Source organism: Cariama cristata, unplaced genomic scaffold, assembly GCF_000690535.1.
Source record: "Cariama cristata isolate BGI_N322 unplaced genomic scaffold, ASM69053v1 scaffold3003, whole genome shotgun sequence".
Classification (NCBI taxonomy): domain Eukaryota; kingdom Metazoa; phylum Chordata; class Aves; order Cariamiformes; family Cariamidae; genus Cariama; species Cariama cristata.
In genome coordinates this window covers 1-21,300 of record NW_009607612.1, presented here as the reverse complement: position 1 = coordinate 21,300, position 21,300 = coordinate 1, and the positions used below count along the sequence as shown (strand labels likewise).

Sequence of the window (21,300 nt, the reverse complement as noted above, 5' to 3'; positions counted from 1 at the left end):
TCAGATTGTCTTTCAAGCGTGAAGTTTCCATGAAACATCACTTCAAGAAGTAGATAATGTTAATGGAATTTTACTTGTGTGATTCTGCTCTTTAGAAGAGAGATGGCAAAGTATTAATAATTATGAAGTATATGCTAGTTTCAATATACATGTATGCGAGCGTGCCATAGCACTGTGGGAAATGGTGAATTTCAGCATTGGTACGAAAAGTAAAGTTAATATAGTAAAAATAGTGGGTTTTGGTTTTGCCATTTTACATGAGTGCAAAACTATGTACATGTCTTGGATAATGAATCTAAAATAAGGTCATGGAGTTTAAAATGTGGGTAATACAGCTATGAGTTGGGGGAAGGTATGTAGAATATTCAGTTGCAAAAGCTTGAAGACTTCTAAAATCAGATACACGCTTGGACATAAGTAAATCTGTGATGTTTTAATTTATCATTATTTTTCTCTATTTCTGAAGGGGATCAGGGAAGAAAAATTGTCATTCTGTTTTGTCAGACATAAAGAAAAAAGGATGCTGGAAATTTAAATTCTTTTTATTCTGGTAGTGCTGTAGTTAAAGATCTTATTTGCTGCTTTGCTATTAAGTTTGGGGTTTTTTGTTTCAGTTTTTTTTGTAGTTCAAACTGTGATAATTGCGTGGGTTGATGTTTGTATCTGAGATTAATTTTGGAATGCAACTTAAAAAAACCGATATCCCGATTAATTTGAAGTTCATTTTTTTTTTTTTTTAATTGTATTTCTAGCTTTGCAAGTGTGAAAAATGAATTGTTGCCCAGCCACCCACTGGAGTTGTCAGAAAAAAATGTAAGTATAACATCAAATGTAGCCATCTTAACTAATTATGAAGTTTAAATTAACAATGTGGTTACTTGGACTGCTTTGTGCGGTAACAAGTACTGAGTAGGGTCTTGCCTTTAACATAATAAAGATGTTCAACAATAGTAGCATTTTATTTATACAAATAACATTTTTGGCAAATTTGTTTAATGTTAACCTCCCAGTTGTGACTCTCTCCACTTCAACTATGTGAGCAGGCTTCCAAGTAGGGATTTACTTAGTAAGGTTTAGTTATCTAAAAGTTATTAAGCTAGTTGTGTAGGCAGCCTCTGTAGTTGGGTGGGGGACACACCTGTCACTTTCTGATCCTCCCATTTTGTGTATAGGTTTACCATATACCTTCATTTTCAGACTTTAAGTCTGTGAACACAAATATTTTTCATTAAATTACGTGATCCTGTCTAGAAGTTTTACACATACAGTTTGTTGTAAGTGCAGTCTTGTCTGGCTTAGTCATCACTCATGGACCACTTAAGAGCAGTCTGTGGACCGTAGGTTGAAGGTAAAGGGAGACTGGACTGACAGCCTTGGCTAAACAGCTGATTGAACTGAATCTCGTCTCTGCTGCCTGTTTTGTCAGCACAGAAGATTTGATGTAATAAAATGTCCTGAACCAAAAGCAGTATTTGGATAGAATGTTCCAAACTGCAAAGCTAATCGCCTTGACGAGGTCTGAATGTAATGTCTGATATATTCTAATTCTAACTAGTGCTATTGTTGTCTTGAGCTAGCATTGTCTTGAGCTAAAAGAACGATGTTAATGTGACACCAGCTTCACAAGCATATTTATAAATTCTATAAATATTTCAGAGCTATTTTTCAGTTGATTTTTTTTTTAACAACTGATTGCTATAACTTAGTTTTTAACTCTGTTCTTCCTGTATAAAACCTGCATAATAAAAAGATTACATGCTAGAGAGAAAAAAATGCACAGAAAGAATTAAAACAGACAATGTGATCCCCTAAGAAATATGAGAAACTTTTAAATTGTTTTTTCCACATGCTGTTTGGTTAGCTTTTCTGTAAGTTTATGGCTGATTTATCTAAGAATTATTTTCATGTACATTTGAATGGGAGAAGACTCATCTTAGCGTGAGATAGTTATGGTTGTTTTTACTGCCAGAAACCATAGAATCATTTAACACTAGTAGAAACCAAATGTTTCTGCTACCCAGATAAGGACCCCTACCTTTATAAAATAAAAGAAACGGAAAAATAAGGTGACCAGAATTGTAAGTTTGGGATGAGGCATATAAATAATATTTTCTTCTAACTTTTGAAGAGCATGCAGTATAGGTTGTTATGAAGAAAATGTATCTTATGCCTTTGACTTGTATTTTCCTGTTGGTCTTTGAGGTCCCTTTGCATAAATGGGATGATATTCTCACACTAGTAGGCTTTTGTCATGGTGATTTTAAAACGAAAGGCTTGTATTTTTTGTTTTACTTTACAGTATTGTATTTTGTCAACATTACAGACATGTAGTCACTACTATAAAAAAACAAATTTGAGACTGGATTACTCAAGGTTAAGTTTAACATTAAGTGTAAGTTACTTTTGTGTACTTTAGTATTTGTGAGCCAGCACTTTTTCATTAAAAGAACCTTCTAGTAAATAGATTTTCTTTGGCTTACTGATCAGTTTTAGAGCAGTTGGTAAAATTATGAGCTTTCTTTTGCTTTTCAGAGTCATACGGAGTATATGTGGTGCTCTGTCTTCCTACTTGATCAGAAAAGAAGTGTTTTCAAGTAGAGTCTTTGACAGCTAACAATAACATCAATTGTAGCTTTCAAGTTTGTGTTCTTTCTTTAAACCAGACTTAGCTTCCAATTTGTGCTGACAATATTGTAGTAATGTAAAGTATTGCAAAACTACACCACTTGGTGGTGGTACATATCCTGATTGTCAAAAATAACAAAATCAAATTGCTGCTATTGATTTGTAATAAAGTCCAGCAAAAAGCAATTTCAGTTTCATAAATATTACTGCATCGCTATTTTTTGTGCACGTTTGAGACATATGACAGTATCTCTGAATTTTTACATATCGATTTAATAAGCATGTTCATTTAAGTAGGCTATTGATTTGTAATAAAGTCCAGCAAAAAGCAATTTCAGTTTCATAAAACAAATATTACTGCATCTCTGTTTTTTGTGCATGTTTGAGACATACGACGGTATCTCTGAATTTTTACGTATCAATTTAATAAGCATGTTCATTTAAGTAGGATGTCACAAATGTCTTATATGGCTGTAATTGCAAATAGCTTTTTCTAAAATAAATCTCAATGTTGTTTGTGATAGTTCCAGTTAAATCAAGATAAAACAAACTTTGCCACGCTGAGAAATATTCAAGGACTCCACGCACCTTTAAAGCTGCAGATGGAATTCAGAGCAGTGAAACAGGTAGGCATTTTTATCCAACTGATACAACTTAAACCACTCGAAAAAATGTTTATCTCGGAACATGCTTTCAGGGAGACATCTTTCCTTGTTGAAATACCTTATGTTTCCAAAACAAATTCTTTCACTGGACTGCTTTTATTAAAAGCGGCCAACCAAATGCTGCAATTAATAGTTTCCAGAACAGTCAGTACACTAAAGCCTTTCAGCTGTTGTTCCTTTATTGGTTACTTGGTGAAGTGGTAACTGCTCTAGCTTTTCTGTGGACTAGCATCCTGTAAGCCTTCAGAGAAAAGCAGAAGGAATTGAGTATTAATTCTTAAAATTAATACTCTCCTCTGTGGAACATAGGACCTTCACAGGAAGGAACCTCTGCACCCATAGGAAAAAGAGACTTGAGGTCTGAAGCAGGTAGTGATTTGGGAGTGGATCTAGAGGTAACATGAAACCTGAGGCAGAGAATTTTCAATGTGCATTTATTCTGTTCCTCAGCATTACTTGTAAGATCGGGGAGGTCTACAGGAAGTTAAGTTCAAAGGTTTTAACTCTTAGTTGGGAAGGTGAGTCTGTCTCCTTTTCCTTCTTATGTCCTAGGATAGAGAGGAACTGGAGGGAGGTTCACTTTGTCCCTTAGGAAACATAGAAAGCTCATTGGTCCTGGTAAACTTCTTAAGCTATTAAGAGTTGTTTTTCCGGTGAGTTAGAGCAATTTTATACTCTACTCCCAGTGGATCAGGTGCTACTAAACCACAGTGCACTGCATTAAACTTGGCAGAAATTACTGGTCCTGAAGATGCGAAAGACAGGATGTATGGAAACATCCCATGATCTGAGCTGTGCTGTCTTGTGAGGAAAAATCTTTTTCCTAACTTACGTTAGCACAAGGCAGAAAATGAGGCAGGTGAGGATATCCTGCTAGTGTGTCTCCACAGGTATTCTTGGATGGGTAGGGGAAATACGGTCATTAGAAGGCTCTTCTCTCCCAGCTTCAGGTTGGATACACAAGTTCTCTCGTGGTTTAATTTCGCTACTCTAAAATACTTACTGGAATATTGTATTTGAACTCCTGACAATTGGACCAGTAGTGATTATGGAAAACTTTGACATATTTTGTGTGTAAAGAGATAGCTACATGGTAATTTTGTGGTTGTAAAATATGTTCATAGTATAAGTGAAGTATCACTACTAGTAGGGAATGCAATTGTAAATACAGATGTGCCATTCTCAGAATATTTAGGATCTGAATGCTGTGTGTACCCCGTGAATTTTTTTTCTGTAATACTGTGGGTGAATGGTACAGAAAAGAGTGTTGAAAGTCACTGGGAGTGGACTTGAAGCTTAAGAATTGGTGGGGATCAGAGAAATAATTATGATTTAGATTAATTGCACGGAGGATTATGTTTAGATGTGAAAAATCAATCTGGCTCTTTTAGTTGCGTTCCTGACTTGCGTCAGAGATGTAGGAAATTTAGAATGTGGTTTCCAAACACTGCAGCGTGTGTCAGTCACCCAGTACTGACCTCAGGCTGTAGATGTGTTTGTTGCAGCGAGCCTCCCCAGCTTTATGTGGCCACAGAGGAGAAAAAAAACCTACTTTTTTTTTTTACTGCACTGTTTGCAGTAGTAGCTACACTGCAGTGAAAGCTACAAATGTAGCGAAAGGCTTCTCTTCAAAAGAGAGAGAGAAACAACAGAAGATGGTGGTGTCAGGTAGGCTTTGCTATCTATGTGTGCCAGTAGTTCTCGTTTCATTGTTTTCGAAGGAAGAAGTGACTTTGCCTGTTGCTTTTCTCAGTCACTTCAGACTGAGAAATCCAAATATAAACCCCCCTCAATTTCAGACTTGCAGAAACTTGAACTCTTGTCTTTTTGCAGGTCCAGCGTCTCCCATTTCTTCACAGCTCAAACATAGCTCTGGATACTCTGAGGGGAAGTGATGAATGCATCGGTTTTGAGGATATCCTTAATGGTAAATACATTGTGTTTTGAATGTTATGGAAACATTTAAAGGTGAAATTTGGGAACTGTGAAGTTCTTCTCCTCTAGGGAATAAGAGAATGAAATGCACAAAATACAAAGAAAAAATTGAATTTCTAAAGGCAAAGAAGCACTGGGGGAAAGAGACATAAGTGTGGTTCAGCTGCTAGTTGTGTGGAAGTTACTCTGAAATACTGAGTAAGTCAGTATTTGCTTGTAGGCTGGGTTTCTGAAGGAGTAGAAGATTATGCACTTATGTTGTATGCCTGTTTCCCCAGAAACTTTTGAACTACTTGTGCAGATTTTGACAGGTGGACGTTACAAAGATACAAAGTTTTTATATGTTCTATAATTAAAAAGGAAGGCTAGAGGAGAGATACTGAACTGGAACCAGAGATTTGGCAGGGGGAAGGCTCCCTCAAATTAACCCAACAATTTTCAGTTGTGTGGTGGACTACTGACTGACAGTTAGTATGTGTGGAATAGAATAAGCCTGGAAAAATAGTTTAAAAAAAATTTATTTCTTTCTAGCTGGTAGTTAAGGACATGGAAGGAGGCAGAGGGTATTTTGAGGTGGGACTGCAGAATGGAAAGAGCTGGGGAGATAGGAAACTGGAAATAATGGAGGAATAAGTGGGGAATTTAGAGGCACGAGGTAAATCTGGGATTATTTTCCGGGATGGATTTACAGGGAGCAAGGGAAGGAATCTGAGGTTATTGTGGTTCAGGGGGTAGAGCAATGCCAAATATAATTTGTAGGAACTTGGTTATTTACCATTGCTCACAACAGGCTGTTACATATTTATAGAGTGCTAAGGAGTGAGTGGGTTAAAAGTGGTTTTGGTAAGGTTCTGTCTACCAGCTGGGGCTGGATTAGATAATTTTGGTGTCTCTGGAGGAATTAATATGCCTTATTTATGGAAGGAGAACACTCCGCACTCTGATACACCCATAAAGAAAGGTGTATTTCTTCCAAAGTGCAGTCACAACCTTTTTTTTCTGGCTTTGAATTTGTCTTTAATTTTTATTTTTTGTATGGAAATGAAGTTCATACTGTCAGTATTGGTATCTGTCTCCTCTGCACATTCCTTGATAACCTTTGAGTACAGTAGCTAATATCAACCATACTTACAGAATGGAGGAAATCTCAGAGATACTTAAGGGCATAGAATTTCTGTGAAACTAGATGGTTAGGTGGCAAAGAGAAACCATGAGGATGTCCCAAGTAACAGAAGGGAGGAGCGTGAGCTCCTGTTGTGCAGAGGAGTTGCATTGGAAAGAGATGTGGGGCACCTATGAGGAAAAAGCTTCAATCAGACTTGAGGTTTCTTAAACACGGAACTCAGCCTTGAGATTCAGGCTTTAGGTGACTGTGCTTATGTAGACCTGGTTGGTTTTACTTGAAGTGTGTGTGTGGGTCCTTAGGAAACAGTGTTCCACTATAGGTGTATTTGTGATCTGATCGTTGCTTTGGGTAGAGACATAGGAGTTAGACCTGCATTGTGCCACGCTGTCAAAAATCAGTCAAGTAACTGTTGCACTAATCATTAGAATGGGGGGGGGGAAGTCACATTGATAGTTATTGTTGGTCTTGTAGCTTGGTAAAAGCCTCATGCTGTTGACTTTTTTTTTTTCCAGATCCTTCACAGAGTGAGGTTATGGGAGAACCACACATGATGATGGAATACAAGCTGGGTTTATTGTAACAAAGTGTACTCCACAAAAGGTTTTGTGTGTGTCTTTGTACTGCAGATCTAAATACATGAGAGTAAATTGACACTCACACTGTAAAGCAGTTCTACAGTTATCATTTGCCTTCCTTGATGAAAAGGCACATTAAATGTTTAAAGTCTATAAATTGTTCTGTGCTTGTTGTCAATTATATACATGTCCTGTAACCAGGTAGTTTAAATAATGTCTTTCCGTGCACTGCTGAGGACAACAGCTTCTTAACTATGGAAATGCTATATATGTATACAAGAAATCAAAAAATACCCATGCATTTTAAAACTGATTTCTGTAGGTAAATGCATTTAATGGATGTTCTTGCAGAAGAACTTTTTAAGGGGGAAAAGAAGGTATTTTCCACGGAGTAACTCTTTGTTCATGAAAATTTCCATACACTTTTTAAACTATTGAATAAAAGTTTGCTATAAATGCTGTTGCGTTCCAAAATATATTTAATTGTAAATGAAGAATCTCTTATCCACAACACAAACAATGTGATTCCTTTTTCTCGCAGTATCTTTAAAGATCTTTAACTTCAGCACTGCCAAGGGACTCCTGCTCTGTACATTTTTATCCCCCCACTGTTGACAGTTGTTTATGAGTGAGCCATTAAGCTTTTGTGTAGAACTGGAAGTATCGCTCTAATTCCAAAACTGGAAGGTTTGGATTTTTTTCATCTGTGTCCCTGACAGGATATTTTAGTTTCTGAAAGTAGAAGCAAGTTCCACTTGGAGTTTGAAAACGTGTTTTAAAGTCCATTTTGGGAACATAATCCAAAAGAGTATTCCTAGATCTAGGTATTTTAGTATTCAGAGATTAAGAATGCAGTGCCTAAAGGGGCTGCTGCAGTGAGAACATGAAGATACAGTGGTACTAGATGACAAATACAGAAATAATTTTTTGTGGGTTTATCAAAATCAGATCTTAATTACGGGAGAATGAGACCTTTTAAAGGAGCAGGCCACTGCAAGGGTTTTTGTGTGCTTAAGTTTAGGAGGTATGTGCTACTAAATTCAGGGTTGTAACAACTATTTTCTGATGTCATATACATGTGTGTGTCATATATAAATCCTGCAAGGCAGCTAATATGATATGGCATATTAGGAGGAAAAAAAGAAAAGTCTGTGGTTCAAAAAATGTCATCTCTTGTCATATGTGGTGAGCTTGAAACAATATTTTTAAGACAGGAACTGTCCTTATTCAGCAGGTTTTAAGGACTTGGTTAAACTGCGAAGTGCACTTAGTGTTCTGTTGTAGGTAATTTTAGCAGAAATGTTGCTATAAACTACTTTTTACAATCCAAAATATCTCTTGTGCTTTTCAGTGTGCTTAAAGCTGCCACAAATTCTTTTTCCATGTGGGCCAAAGCCTCCAGCTTCCATCCCGTACATTTTACAGGGCTTTTATGTGCATCTATTGCAAAACATTGCCGCAAATTAAAAACTTTGAGATGACACAGTATGAGACACTTTGCTGGCAGTTTTATTTGGTTTTATATTTAAACTTCTTTCATTTAAGAAGTGAAGCTTCTACAGTTGTCTTTCACTTGAGAGCTGCGGAGATTAGAGGCTTGTGCTATGAAATACAAGCCATTTATTTATGTTTTCTGCCTTTGTGAGCTTAAACATAGGGCTAATAAATTGAACATGCAAGTGTAGACCTACTGACTATTTTGTTTTCCATAGGTGTTTTGGTCTTTCTGCGAGCTGATCTACTTTATTAAGTATCAGAATTGGCTGCTATTTTATAGTTGACAAGTTTCTTGGCTGTTTTGTATAAAGCAAAAGTAAACTGTTGTTAGAAAGCAAGCTTGGGGTTCAGTAGACTTTGTATTGTTGTAGGCTCAGGCCGGAAAGGCTGAGGGATTACCTGGCCAGGTCTGGGACAGATTAAGGTACGGGCATGGATTTTTAGGAGGAGTTTCAGGTCTACCTTCCTGCCAGCACTGTTCCAGAAAACCAGGAGCCATCCCATAGCTGGACACAGTTACTGGTACCCTATAGCTCCATACAGTGCTTCCAGCTAGTTGGCCTTTCCTGGTGTTGGTTGAAAGATGGATGCTCTTGTATCTGAGCAAAACTACATGAAGACAAGTAATTTAGTAGAGTTTCTCAGTAGTGCAGTGAAGAGTGGACACAGATTAGGAGGCAGGATAAAATTTCTAGGTGTCTTTGTTCAACAATTAGTATACTTTCTTATAATCTTGGGTGAGATCAAGCGATAGGCAGAGCAAGGAAGCTGCATTGTTCGTTATGTCTGTAAGGAAGCTAATTCTAGGCTGCAAAGCAAATGGTGCGTGTAAGAGGCCTGTGCAAGAATTTATGCTGTTTAATAAAGTAATGGGAGTCCAACAGGAGTGAGGCAAAGAGCTTTTGAGATAAAAAGGAAGGGTTACGATTGCACAGGGTTGCGGGCACTCGTCTGAGAGGTGCAACCCAAGCCCCCGTGCAGACAACGGTGCTGTCCCTGCTCTGCGATTCCCCACCTCCTTTCAGTGCTGATGGTCGGGGCAGCACCCTTTCCTCTCCCCCAGTGCAGGAGGGAGGCAAAAACACCTCTTCCTGCACTGCTGTTTCTTTGTTCTGGCCACAAAAAGATGACACCATCATGCTGCTGCTTCTGTTTACATACACGGTCCTCCACCAGTCATCCCGTTGGCCATTTGTCAAAATAAAAAAAGTAAGAACCACAAATGCAACATAGAGTTGAAAAAGAACAAACTTCATTATTAATTTCTCTCAAAATAATTTTCATTTGTATACAAATAGAGCAATTATTATAAACTCTTGGAACATTTTAATAATCTGAAGCGTGTTAGTACCTGGCTTCCTCAGCTTGCACCGTGCTAGGTACTTTAAAAACACAGTTCCTATCCTTCATGGGTTTTGACCTAAACTCACAGCCAGTTCAAAATGCTGCGTCTACCAGAAATGCTTTGCAAACAGCAAGTACTTTGTACAGCAAAACCAAACTGTAAGAAAGCCGTTCCTGAAGCATACGTGCTTGTTCTCGCTTGGACCGACACGCCGCCGCTGTGGAATGGGCTTGCCTTGTCGCTACCTTCCGAGTGTTGAGTGAAGGCACACACCCCTTTTCCCTTTACTTTTTCCAGGCAGTTTTGTGTGAAATAGTTAATTTCAAAAGCCTTACATAACTGCATAACAAAGAGGCAAGGAAGACAATGTAATCTTTGTGCTGAAATCCTTTACCTCGGTGTTTTCTTAATCTCTCTACAAGTACTCATTATGTGTTGGACCCACCGGTTACTGTAAAACTCGGCTCGCTTCTCCAGCAAGTTGGCAGCAACTTGGGCACCTCAAGGGAACAGAGTTAAGCAATTTTATTTACTGGCTAGTGTCTAAACTAGCTAGGAAAAGCTGATGATCTTTAATTGCCAACATCAGCCTTGGTAGTTCAGGACAGCAGTGGAAGAGCTGGCTATAGCTGTCAGCTGTGTAAATGTCCATTCTCCCTGTCCTGGATAAACAGCCCTGTTTTCACCAGTGACAGGGTAGGTAGTGGTCTCCCAGATAGTGTAAACTCTCCTTTACCTTATTTGAACCTCCTCTAAACTTCTCTGTGATCACGCTATGTAGCTTGGAAACAATGCTGTCATTTAAACAAAAACGATCTACCATAGTATCATCATGATGGGGTACCAATATTTTTTGGTGGAGTACCACCGAGTTCCGCAGAAGTACTCTGTTCATACGATGGGTATTACTGGCTGTAAGCAGATCAGCGGTTATACGACTGTCTTCATTTTTATCCTATGCTGTCTGCATGTGAAGTCAGTTCCCACATCATCATTGCCTTCCTAGAGTTTTCCTTCTGTAAATGTCAACCACTTGATTTGGATTTTTCTACCTAATCTGTTTTGGGGGAAGAGTCTCACATACAACCTCCCTGTACTCTCAGGGATCAGGACAGTATTGGCTGTCAAACTCCCTCTGAAAAAAATGCACGGGAGCGAGCCATAACATGGTGTTATATTTACACTTCTGCTGTGCCGTACATTCCAGAAGCCAATATTCTGGATAATTTCTACTTGAAAATCTCAAGCAAAAAGGTGAAGAGTCAATGGAGAAACTGATTCCTAGGTTAGGCAGTCTCACCAGTTGGCACCGTGGCCCTGGGCAAGTCACTTGTCCTCTCTGTTAATTTTTCTCTCTCTGCAATAGGGAGGATAGTATCTGTCATGGAAGGAGGTTCTTAATAGCATTTGTAAAGTGCTTTGTAGATGAGAAATGCTGTTCAAGTGCTCATAAATTACGCTGTGTTCATTGCAAGATGATTAGATGCATGATTCAGATTTGGTCACCCCATTTCAGGGTTAAAAAAAATAATCAAAGATCCACTGAAAAGAAATGCTATTACAGCCTTTCACTAGAAGAAACATTTAAGCCAAGTACAGCCAACTTAACTAGAAAACAAGAAATATCTGTATCTGTGGGACAAAAACCAGAGGTGTCCGTATGCAGTCCCTAATATATGGAAAACGATAAAAATAAATGTGCAATATCACTGCTGCAAAATGTAGGCATAGGCCTAATTTCACACTCTGCAAGCTGGAAATTTTCTAAGTATGACAGTTCTGTGTGAAAATCCATTTTAAGAATGAAGTCACAGGCAAGGTCGACACATCACACATTAAAATTGCACAAACCCTCTCGGCGAACTGCAAAGCAGTAAGCCTGCTTATAGCAGGTGCAAGTACTGCCTCCAGTTTGGCTGCTTTTTGTAAAAAATACCTTTTAGTTTAGTAATTTTAGACAGGTGTGGGGGCTTCCCCATGAAGACAGGCCTTTCAAGATGTATGCAGTGGACTGCATCCTCAACTGGCGTGAGCTCCACTGGCTTCAGCAGAATTACGCCAGCACCCTCTGAGTCGATAAGCGTATCTCTGTTGCCCCACTTAGAATGACACAAGGTGTATCACAATCCACAGCTGATATCCTCAAACTTGAGAAAACGTAAGTGGAAAGAGAGTATCATCCTACCTTATTTTTTTTCTTCATGCTGAAAGCAGCGTTAAAATCTCCATTGCCAGCCTATTTGAATAGTTAAGTATAAGAACTAGCTTTATTCAAGTGCTAAAACGAGACTGGATAAAGAGTGCTACCGATTTAGTGCTTATTGCTGCAGGGCCACTTTTGAGAGTGCATCTGCAACTGCTGTGTTACCGCAGGGTCTCTGCCACTGCACGTCAGATTAGAAAACCCGGGTAGGTGAATCCTTTGCTCAACTATCAACACTCTCTATGCTGGATACTTCGTCAGGTACAAGCACAGCCAAGTCCTCCCCACTCCAGCTTGTGCACAGAAGGCAGCTGTAAGACACAGATAAGACAGATTATTTTTAGCTGAGATAGATAGCCCAGTACAGCATGCTGATTCAGCACCAACGAACGCACCCGATAGCTCTGTTACAGCCACCTTCTGTGGCACAAAGCTGCTGATGTATCTTACTAAACAAAAGCAATGATGGTTCTTGCCCATATTACACAAGTTAGACAGTATTAGACGATACCATCACTGCTGTCTTTGATAACTACTAAACTACCATGCCTGATTTATTACAGACTGGAACAACTACCATTTCTGCCCTCAAACAGTAACACTGCATGACACTCAAAGGTTTTAGAGAAAGGTTATTCAAAGGGTGGGATATCTGAGACGCTAATGACAGAAGGAAAAGAAAAATTTCCAAAAATTTCCAGTGATGATGGACGACAGTCCTGATTGCAGGATGGACTAACTGATAGTAAATATCCATCGCCTTTTGTATAAAATAGAGTGCTTTCTTAACAGAAACATTCTCTACCATACACCGCTGAACTAAACTAATATTTAATAAAACAGAAGTGTTTACTGAGCTTTTGTTAATATAAATGAATTCCTCACTTTTTTATTACTTGACTGAAAAGTATTCTCCATAGGCTTGCTAGGTATAAGTGGTGCTTGAACTGGCTGGAAGCGGGAGGGAAGGCTACTCACAAAATACACCCAGCACACTAGAAAATCCTGAAGTTGGAGAACTACTGCACTAAACCATTCCACTTCAACTCATGTCAAAACAGGAATTACCAGTAAAAGCAGTCAGAAGCATTCTCCTGATCTGTACTTACCACAGGACAGCCAGTGGAATTAGACAAAGGCCGGCCGATAAGAGGAAGCTAAAGCCTGAAAACCATGCAACAGTAGCTGCATAGAGAATGTTAAAAACTGAAAGTGAGATAGTGCCAGTCACGACTTCTAAACAGGCAATGCAAGCAAACACAGCACCTGCCAAAAACAAATGGATGGATTACCAACAAAACAAAATAAAACCAAAAACGTCTCAAAGTACTGAAGTTTTTAAACTCGTTTTGAAAGATCTATCTATCTACAATATTTTAGCAAGTATGCGAGTAATAAGCGCTTGAGTATTCTATGGCTTTGCTATGAAAGCGTCTTCCGTGGGGACTCCGACAAAAGAATTGTTTTTTAAATGAAAAAACCCACAACATTTTGCTCATGGAAACTATTTTTCTGTGCTACTGTTCTATCACCATACCTACTTTCTTGAATCTGCTTATCACACAAAGTTCAAGCTGTTCATCCTCACTAACCATGTTCTGCATATCTCCATCCTTCACCCCTTCCAATTCTTCTCTCGTTTTTTCTTTCATTTTTCTTCCTCTCTAATCTTCACCCTCATATGTGGAAAAGGCTCTGATCCAACAGAGACTGCTTGTTCAGCACATAACCACCTCCTCATTTTTGAAAGGAAAGACGCAACCTTTTTCTGCACAGAGCTACCCATTGGGGTGGCAGGCTATCCCATCAGTCTCAGAGCACGTTTTCCCAAGCCACACTCATATTCCTGGGACCATAAACAAAATCACAATAGGTAAGCAGAAAAGGATGACAAGAAGCAATCCGATTCCTGCATCAAACTGCTCAAGTAGCCAAAGCCTTGAAGAATGCCAAAAAACTACAAAAAAGGAAGTGTATGTTAATGTAGTTCAGTACAAAGAGATCTTTGTTTCAGTGTATAAAGATACGCCTTTTAAAAAATAAAACCAAACAACTCAAGAGAATGCTTCTAGAAAGTGTATGCTCCCAAAAATCTGGTTACAGCAAAATAGGGGATACCAGAGCCATATTTTGAGGTCTGACGTTTTTTCCTGTGTTCCATATGGAAAGCACTTTGGAAAGTAGTATGTTATATCTTTTGGGACGCAATTAAGTAGCCACAGGCACCCATGAAGCTGGGCACATAGCTCAGGATCCAAGCATTTAATTGTTTTCAAGTGCTTTGAAGGTTGACCACCTACTGCTTAGTTTCTAAATTATTAAGTGTGACACTGCCTAAACAACAGATATCTATCTTTTTATGCATGTCAGCATCTTGTGAATGTAGAAGCACTTGTGAAATCACATCTGTGTAAATCTCGAGCATTCCTCTGCGTCAAGTTCACCATGGCCTTTATTCTTAGTGCAGTATCATCTCCTTTGAAGGTTGAAACTTGCAGTAGTTTTTAAACACAATGTTGTTTATATTACATTCAGAATCAATAGCCATTAATATCGTGACATAGGGTCATATTATGTGGAACTTTAAAGAAAAGTAGCCTTAAAATACCAGTATGTATCTGTTTGTTTAAAGGTAATCTTGCCGCATCTCTGTTCTGAAATACCCTATTACTGTACTGTTTAAAAACAAATTCTACTCACCCTGTTCACCAGCGAGAACCACTTTTGACAGCATGGATCGGAGAACAGGAATAGGCATAAAGCAGAGCAAAGATGGCACTCTTACTGTAAAGCAATGAATCAGTCATGAGACGTTGAAGTAATAAATCACCAGGATTTTACAAATACATTGCAAATGAATTAGTCACATACTTTTGAATGCTCAGTTCCCCAAATAGCAAAAGGCAATAGAAAAATCAAACTGGATGTGCACTGACACACAATTATTCAAGCAGAGAAAAATTAATAAATCCAACGTATCTGTGTTGCACTAAGACCAAATCATAAGCAAGTAATTCCATTCACTCTCCACACACTTCATCTTTTAATTAAATCCTAAATCAGTCCAACCCAACCCTGTATATTTTACCTCTCTATGACACTTTCGAGATGGTACATCCAATATCTACCAACTGCACTCACTACAGATAACACAGCAGTATTTTCATATATATTGTTGCCCATGGAACGACTGATTCTGAACTCACCTAAAAACATGAGCAGGGTAGTTTTGGCAAAGGCAGCCATGACCATTCCTCCAATGTAAGAAAATATCCCAATAAAGACAATATAAATGTCTTTGAGACATTTAGAAAGTAAGTAAACTCCTAAAAAACTGGTCAGAGAGACAGAAGTGAACGCAGCTGCTCCATATCCAATGTACACTTCATTCCAGCAGAGTGGCTCATCCAGTTCATACAGCGTAAAAAGCGAACTCCCACCAAACATCGTAAACAGGTAAGTCATAAAGGTAAAAAGTAACACAGCAATTAAAATTCTCTTTTTATAAGGGGCAGTTTTAAAAAGCATGTACACTCCAGAAAATGTGTCTCTCAGAAGTTCTTTACAAGATACTGGTGCCTGGTGCTGGAATTCAGATACGCCCACTGTATCTTCCAGAAGAAATATAATGTAGATAATATTAACGACATGAAGCAGAGATGCTGTCACAAATGTCCATGTAAAGCCTATTCCTCTTAGAAAGTAGCCAGACAAGAGTCCTGCCGATCCTGATACAACTCCAAAAATCAAATCCACCACAGCGATTCGCGTTGTCTTCTGCTTCTCATCGCGACACACGTCTGCTATAAAAGCAAAGCCTCCTCCAAAGAAAGTTGCCATACTCCCAAACAGTCCAGTGATAAATGCAACCGCAAATAGGATAGAGAGTGACAAGGAAAAATACGATATTACAGTGAGGCAAACATCAGCAATCAAAGCTCCCATTGATGGTAAAACTAAAGACGTTTTGCGTCCCTGGCGATCCCCATTAGCTACAATGACAAAGGCAACTATAAGGCTGGGAACTGCCCCAGTTAAGTCCAACTGCATATTAAAAATAGAGGCTTTTTCTTGAACTTCCTGCAAAGAGAAAACAAAAAACAATTGTAAATACTACAATACATTGTAAAAAAAAAAAAACAAACCAAACTATAATATTACACTTACATAATGATTAGCATGCAATATAATGTATAGCACAGTACATGTTTATGGATTATAAATTACATTATTATGAAACATTATATTATGCTATAATAAAATACAGTACATTACTGAATGTTTGTAAGAATGCCTTATATTACAGTAACTGCTAATACAAAGGAACTGCATATTCAAAGACTTCCACTTCTGTAATTTTACCTTCAACAATCCTCAAACATCCCTTGTTACATTTTAAGCCAGGACTTATTTCTTAAAACACAGCCTTACTAGTACTCTTGACAGAGAAGTTTCAATGGAGACAAGAGGACAATTCTTTTGAACATGCATTTACAAGAGCTGGTGCTTAGACTGTATCTCCTTCAGTACAGGGTATGGCAAAAGGACATTGGGCCTATTTTAATCTCTCAGAAATCTAAAACAGTCTTTGACCGAGGAGCACACCCCATACTCCCTGCTCACAGATCATTTTTCCTTCCAAATAATCCTACTGAGAGGGTTAGGAGAAACAATTCACTGACTAGGCACATTGTGCAAGTAAACAGACCAGAATTAGCTCTGACATCCCAATGGACAATGTTAACAATAATAACAACAATAATAATAAAAATGTGAAACACAGCATTAAAAATTACACCGACTCACAGATATGTGAATGAACTGATTTTTATAGCACTGGAAAGCCCCGAGTTCAGAAACCGTCCAAATCAGCGATGTCTCTATAGATACGCTACCGCAGGTATTCACATAAGGAACAGCAGCTAACGCGATGACAATAACTGTAAGCACCCATCATGGGAAAAATTTCTGAGTTCTTTTTAACAGAAGTAGAAAAATCAAACGTAGCTGAAAAAACAACCAATTAACAGAACACGAATGGCTGCAGAAAAAAGAACTAAAGAAAAGTCAATTTTTTAAAAAATACTATCTTGTTATGAAGCCAGCTGCTAAACGGCGCTCAGCAAGCTAATTCAGATCTTGCCGTCCGTGCCTCGATGCAGACGAGACAGCCAGCACCCACAACAGCCCCTCCAAAGACAGAAGCGCAGCAGGGGCAAAGGAAGTAACTTCATTCACACAAACCCTTTATAAGATAAACTCCCAGGTGCAGAGAGTAAAGCCACCCGCAAAGTTTTGTTCACGTTTTCTGAGGTATCCCACTGCCTTGGGCAGGGGTTGCACCCTTCCATCAGTAGCAGGTACAGCCCTGCAAGTCTTCCCAAGCCATTCTCAGCCTGTATTCAAGCCATCTATATTTCACGTTTCGGGTGTTTCCTCTGTAGCTAACACAATCCCCATTGAGTAGCGTCCATAAGATGAAAAAAACCCTACAATTTCCAGGAATGGAACTTTGGGCAATTTTAAAAGCTGCCGAATGCTTTATAAATTCATATTTATCTTTACAGGCAAAGACCATGAGTTTCTAATTCAATCTCTTCCTTTGTTTAGAAGATACCAGGTTTTACTGCAAGGGGAAAAGTCAACTGATCCTGAGGTCCTCAAGGAAAGCCCTGAAGATCCCCAGTGCTCTGGAGTCTTTTACTCTCTTCCCTTACAGTGTCTGACTACCTTAGGATTCACAATGTCCCGTCCACTGGCCAGCACTGCTGTCACCCTGGAAGGGTTAAACCCATGAAGACTGAACAAAAGCAGAAGGAAAATGATATTCTGATCTTTAACTCCTCTCCTGCTGACAAAGAAAACTCTGCCTAGTTGCAGGCATTGCTTCTTTACTAGGATCATCATGTTCAAAGACACGAGCATCAAAGAAACGTTAATACCTTAGAAATAAAACTAAATGTTATTATATATCATCTCAACCCACATTAACCATACAATACAAGCAGTATTGCCAAACCACAGTGAAGGGTAAAACTGAAGGAATAAAACAGCAGACTTGGGTTTCGTTGTTTTGGAAGTAGTTGCATAACATAAAGAAGACGGCTACGCAGCCAGGTACCACAAATGACCATAACCTTGCTGACATAAATGACTTTGTGTCTACTGACAAGAAGACTAAAAGACAGAAGCACAGGAAAACTCCATTTAGCGTTTAAGGCACTCAGCTGCCTACTTTATGTTTTTTATAAAGTCAATGGAAAGGAATATAGAAAATGATAGGTCAAACCCTCAGCTGCTTTAAAACCATGTAACTCTATTAAATAATCAATGGAACTACATAAACTGGAAGAGAAAGGTCTAGGTTTTTAATCTGCAAATTCACCCTACTCTGAAAAACTACTCACGGTGAACAGAAATAGTTCTTAAAATTACAGATTTCAAAATTAAAAGAATGAAAATGAAGAAGCAACTCACTTATGGAGGGATTAAATTAAGAGAGAAGTGTAGTGCCTGAGGCTGAACAATGTACAGGACATGATAAACTGACAGGCTCATAAAATTAAAAAATATTACTGAGCAGCAAAGGAAAATGCATGCATTGGATAATAAATAAACTAGATGATAAATAATGTTCAGTGATTAATAATATAGCTCCTTCTGAGTTAAAACAAAAGGATTATCCCAGCTAGTGACTGGAATGTTTCATCTTGTATTCAAATGACCTTCGAACTCATTTTATTATAAAATGACTAATTTCATTCGAATTGCAAGAAATAAGTAATCTAAATGCTGCAAAGACTATCCTTTTTGAACCATATTCTACTTTTTTGCAGGCTCCAAGTGATTTTTGTCTTCAATTCCCTCTAACATTTTGCTTTGAAATAGGTGAGATTAGTATAAAGCTTCTCCATTCTCAGAACAGAAGGACTTACACTGAATTAACTATTAAGGGAGGTGTTCGTCTAAAAGTTAATGCCAAACAGGGCCTGTTGGGAACACTCCTGCCAGTAAAATTTACAACATTTGTAAATGTAAGTCAGTTAGGATGGTCTTGGAAAATCCAGAACACCTACGTCACATATCCTCAGGAACGGGCTTGGGACTGAGTTACTGGATCTACTCTTCGGCCCATACACAGAACTGTTACTCAGCACAAAGACCGGGTTCCGCTGAAATTAATGGGTGTTTTGAGCATTTTACATTCTTATACTATGGTAACAAGTGTGGTACCAAAATGCAGGCAAGACATCAAAAGCTCACGCCCTACTGGCAATAATTGAAATGGAGGGAATGGAAATTTGGCAGGAAAGGGAAACAACGAAGTTCTGTTGGCCGTTATTCAAGTACTGTCTTGAAGGATTCCTGTTCTCAAATATCAAGTTAATTATACTGTGTAACCTTTATGCCAAAACCCCTGTAATGTGTAAATTTACCACCACATCAATCAGAGATGCTACCTAAACTCCAGCTGAAATTAAGCACTCCGCTTCAGTGTTTTGCAAAAAGAAATACGCAGCCTCATATCCTGAACTCTAGGTGATCGCAATTTGAAAATCTAGTTGAATTTGAGGGGTTTCTAGCACAAAGCGCAGAAACGTTTGTGAAATGTAGGTTTCTTGATGGGCTCTGCGATTAAAACTGTATGCACTACGTATGGTTTTCTTAGAGTTCCTCCTTCTGCATGACAAAACACCCATGCACAGCACCAAACGGGGAGCTAATACGAAAGGAAACACTTTGGGGGAGTAACATACAAGCATTACTCAGACAACAACTGGTTATTATCTCCAAATCAATTCCAATGGGTGGGGTACGTTACCTTCTTCGGCTGGTGGGTCAGCCCAGAAGGCACGCTGGACTGCAATTCCATTGACCTTTTTACTTTCACATTCTTTCTACTAAGATCAGCTTCTGCTACATGAGGAAGAACCTACTCCACACTAAAAATGCTGAATTATTTCTTTGATCATCTTCAATTGGAAACACACACCATTAAAAAATTTCTTTGATGTACAACAAATGAGGCAGATAAGCTCAGGTGTTCAGTCTTGTGCATACACAGCACATCCAATTCAAATTCGGGATGTGAGCAAAAATTTTCAAGTGCCACCCTTTCCGCAGCATAGAGGAACGCCAGCTGGCTGTTTCCATAACTCCATCTTCTGTGTAATTTACAGTCCAAGTCACCTACTTTTCTGTCCCTACAGTGGTTTCATGTTCCACTTAATCCAACCTAACCGCCCGTTGTTGCCAAGGATGGTTCTGTTGTCTCTCTTCTCACTTAATCCAACCTAACCGCCCGTTGTTGTTGCCAAGGATGGTTCTGTTGTCTGTCTTCCGGAAATGTGTTCCCTCTGCCATCCCCACGTTAGATAGAGCAGTGACGTGGCCACCGAGTGTGTCAGAGCAGTGCACTGCTTCAGAAAAAAACAACACTCAAAAAGCAACAAACCCCAAAAAAGAGATGAGCTTTCTGTCGAATCAGTGCCTCGATCAGATCCAAACTGTAATCTGTAACCGCAGAACTGCGCGATACAAGGGGGGGACCAACGGGGGGAAAGGGGAAAGGAAAATGGAGTATGATCACCTCTTCTGCTGGCAGCCCCTAGTTAGCTCTGCTTAAGTGTAGCACTAAAACTGCATTGAAAGGGCAATGGAAAAGATCCCAAACAACAACTAGCTATCCAGCACGCCGAACTATGAAAAAGTGCTAAAAACGTAATTGGCCATGGAATGTTGTTGTCCTGATGTCTTCTTATTTCAAGAAGGCAGACTAGCACTCTGAACAGTAAACCATCAATTATATTTGACTCTGCAAAGATCAGTTAAAATTTTTTCACATTTTCAAATTACAATTTTTTTTATTTTAATCTCCCCTGTTCTTTGCCTTTGTAATTCCTCTGAAACAAATGTATTCGAAACTAGACCTCATTCCTGAAAATTACAGGACAGTTGGTAAACTTTACATAGTCACAAAGCACACTCGAAGTCACAAAGACAGCCGATGGCTCACAACCAGACGCAGAGCCGCGACTGGAAGGAGGAGCCTTCAGTTGTGCCCGTTGTAATGTCAACCCAATGCCAATTCGAGCACGATCCTCTGATTTTCAACTCCCGCTAAGACACGAATTTATCTCAACACCCTCCTGGAGACAAATCTTTGTCTTCAAAGCGCTACAACTTTGTCTTCAAAGCGCGCAACACAAGAGCAGCGAGACAGGAGAGCCACTGCAGGTTACAAAACTTCTGCTTTTCCGTATGTAAAATGTTACGCCGAGACGGCACCTCCTGGCTGCAAGTTTATTTACAATTTATTTTTTTTTTTT

General features: G+C 38.9%; 2 protein-coding genes across 2 annotated transcripts; one reads left to right on the top strand and one right to left on the bottom strand.

Moving 5' to 3' along the window:
* Nucleotides 1–752: 752 nt before the first annotated feature.
* On the top strand, nucleotides 753–7,382 carry POMP (proteasome maturation protein; the record flags this gene model as incomplete). The annotated part of the gene is made up of 4 exons (XM_009696774.1): nucleotides 753–813; nucleotides 3,150–3,251; nucleotides 5,124–5,217; nucleotides 6,864–7,382. Coding segments are annotated over 4 exons (325 nt in total), but the record flags the coding sequence as incomplete, so codon positions are not given.
* A 4,812-nt stretch (nucleotides 7,383–12,194) lies between these two features.
* SLC46A3 (solute carrier family 46, member 3) lies at nucleotides 12,195–20,335 on the bottom strand. The gene is made up of 7 exons (XM_009696773.1): nucleotides 20,266–20,335; nucleotides 19,794–19,888; nucleotides 19,048–19,143; nucleotides 15,178–16,051; nucleotides 14,672–14,755; nucleotides 13,081–13,237; nucleotides 12,195–12,282 (listed from the first exon to the last, which is right to left on the bottom strand). The coding sequence occupies exons 1-7, from the start codon at nucleotides 20,333–20,335 to the stop codon at nucleotides 12,195–12,197; spliced, it is 1,464 nt and encodes a 487-aa protein (XP_009695075.1).
* Nucleotides 20,336–21,300: the final 965 nt, after the last annotated feature.

Coding starts and splice junctions, on each gene's coding strand:
- SLC46A3 (XM_009696773.1), bottom strand. CDS start 20,335: ATGGCAGAGGGAACACATTTCCGGAAGACAGACAACAGAACCATCCTT. Junction 19,889..20,265: donor CAACAACAACGGGCGGTTAG/GTTGGATTAAGT, acceptor TTCCTCATGTAG/CAGAAGCTGATCTTAGTAGA. Junction 16,052..19,047: donor CGTTCCTGAGGATATGTGAC/GTAGGTGTTCTG, acceptor TTCTCTTTGCAG/GAAGTTCAAGAAAAAGCCTC.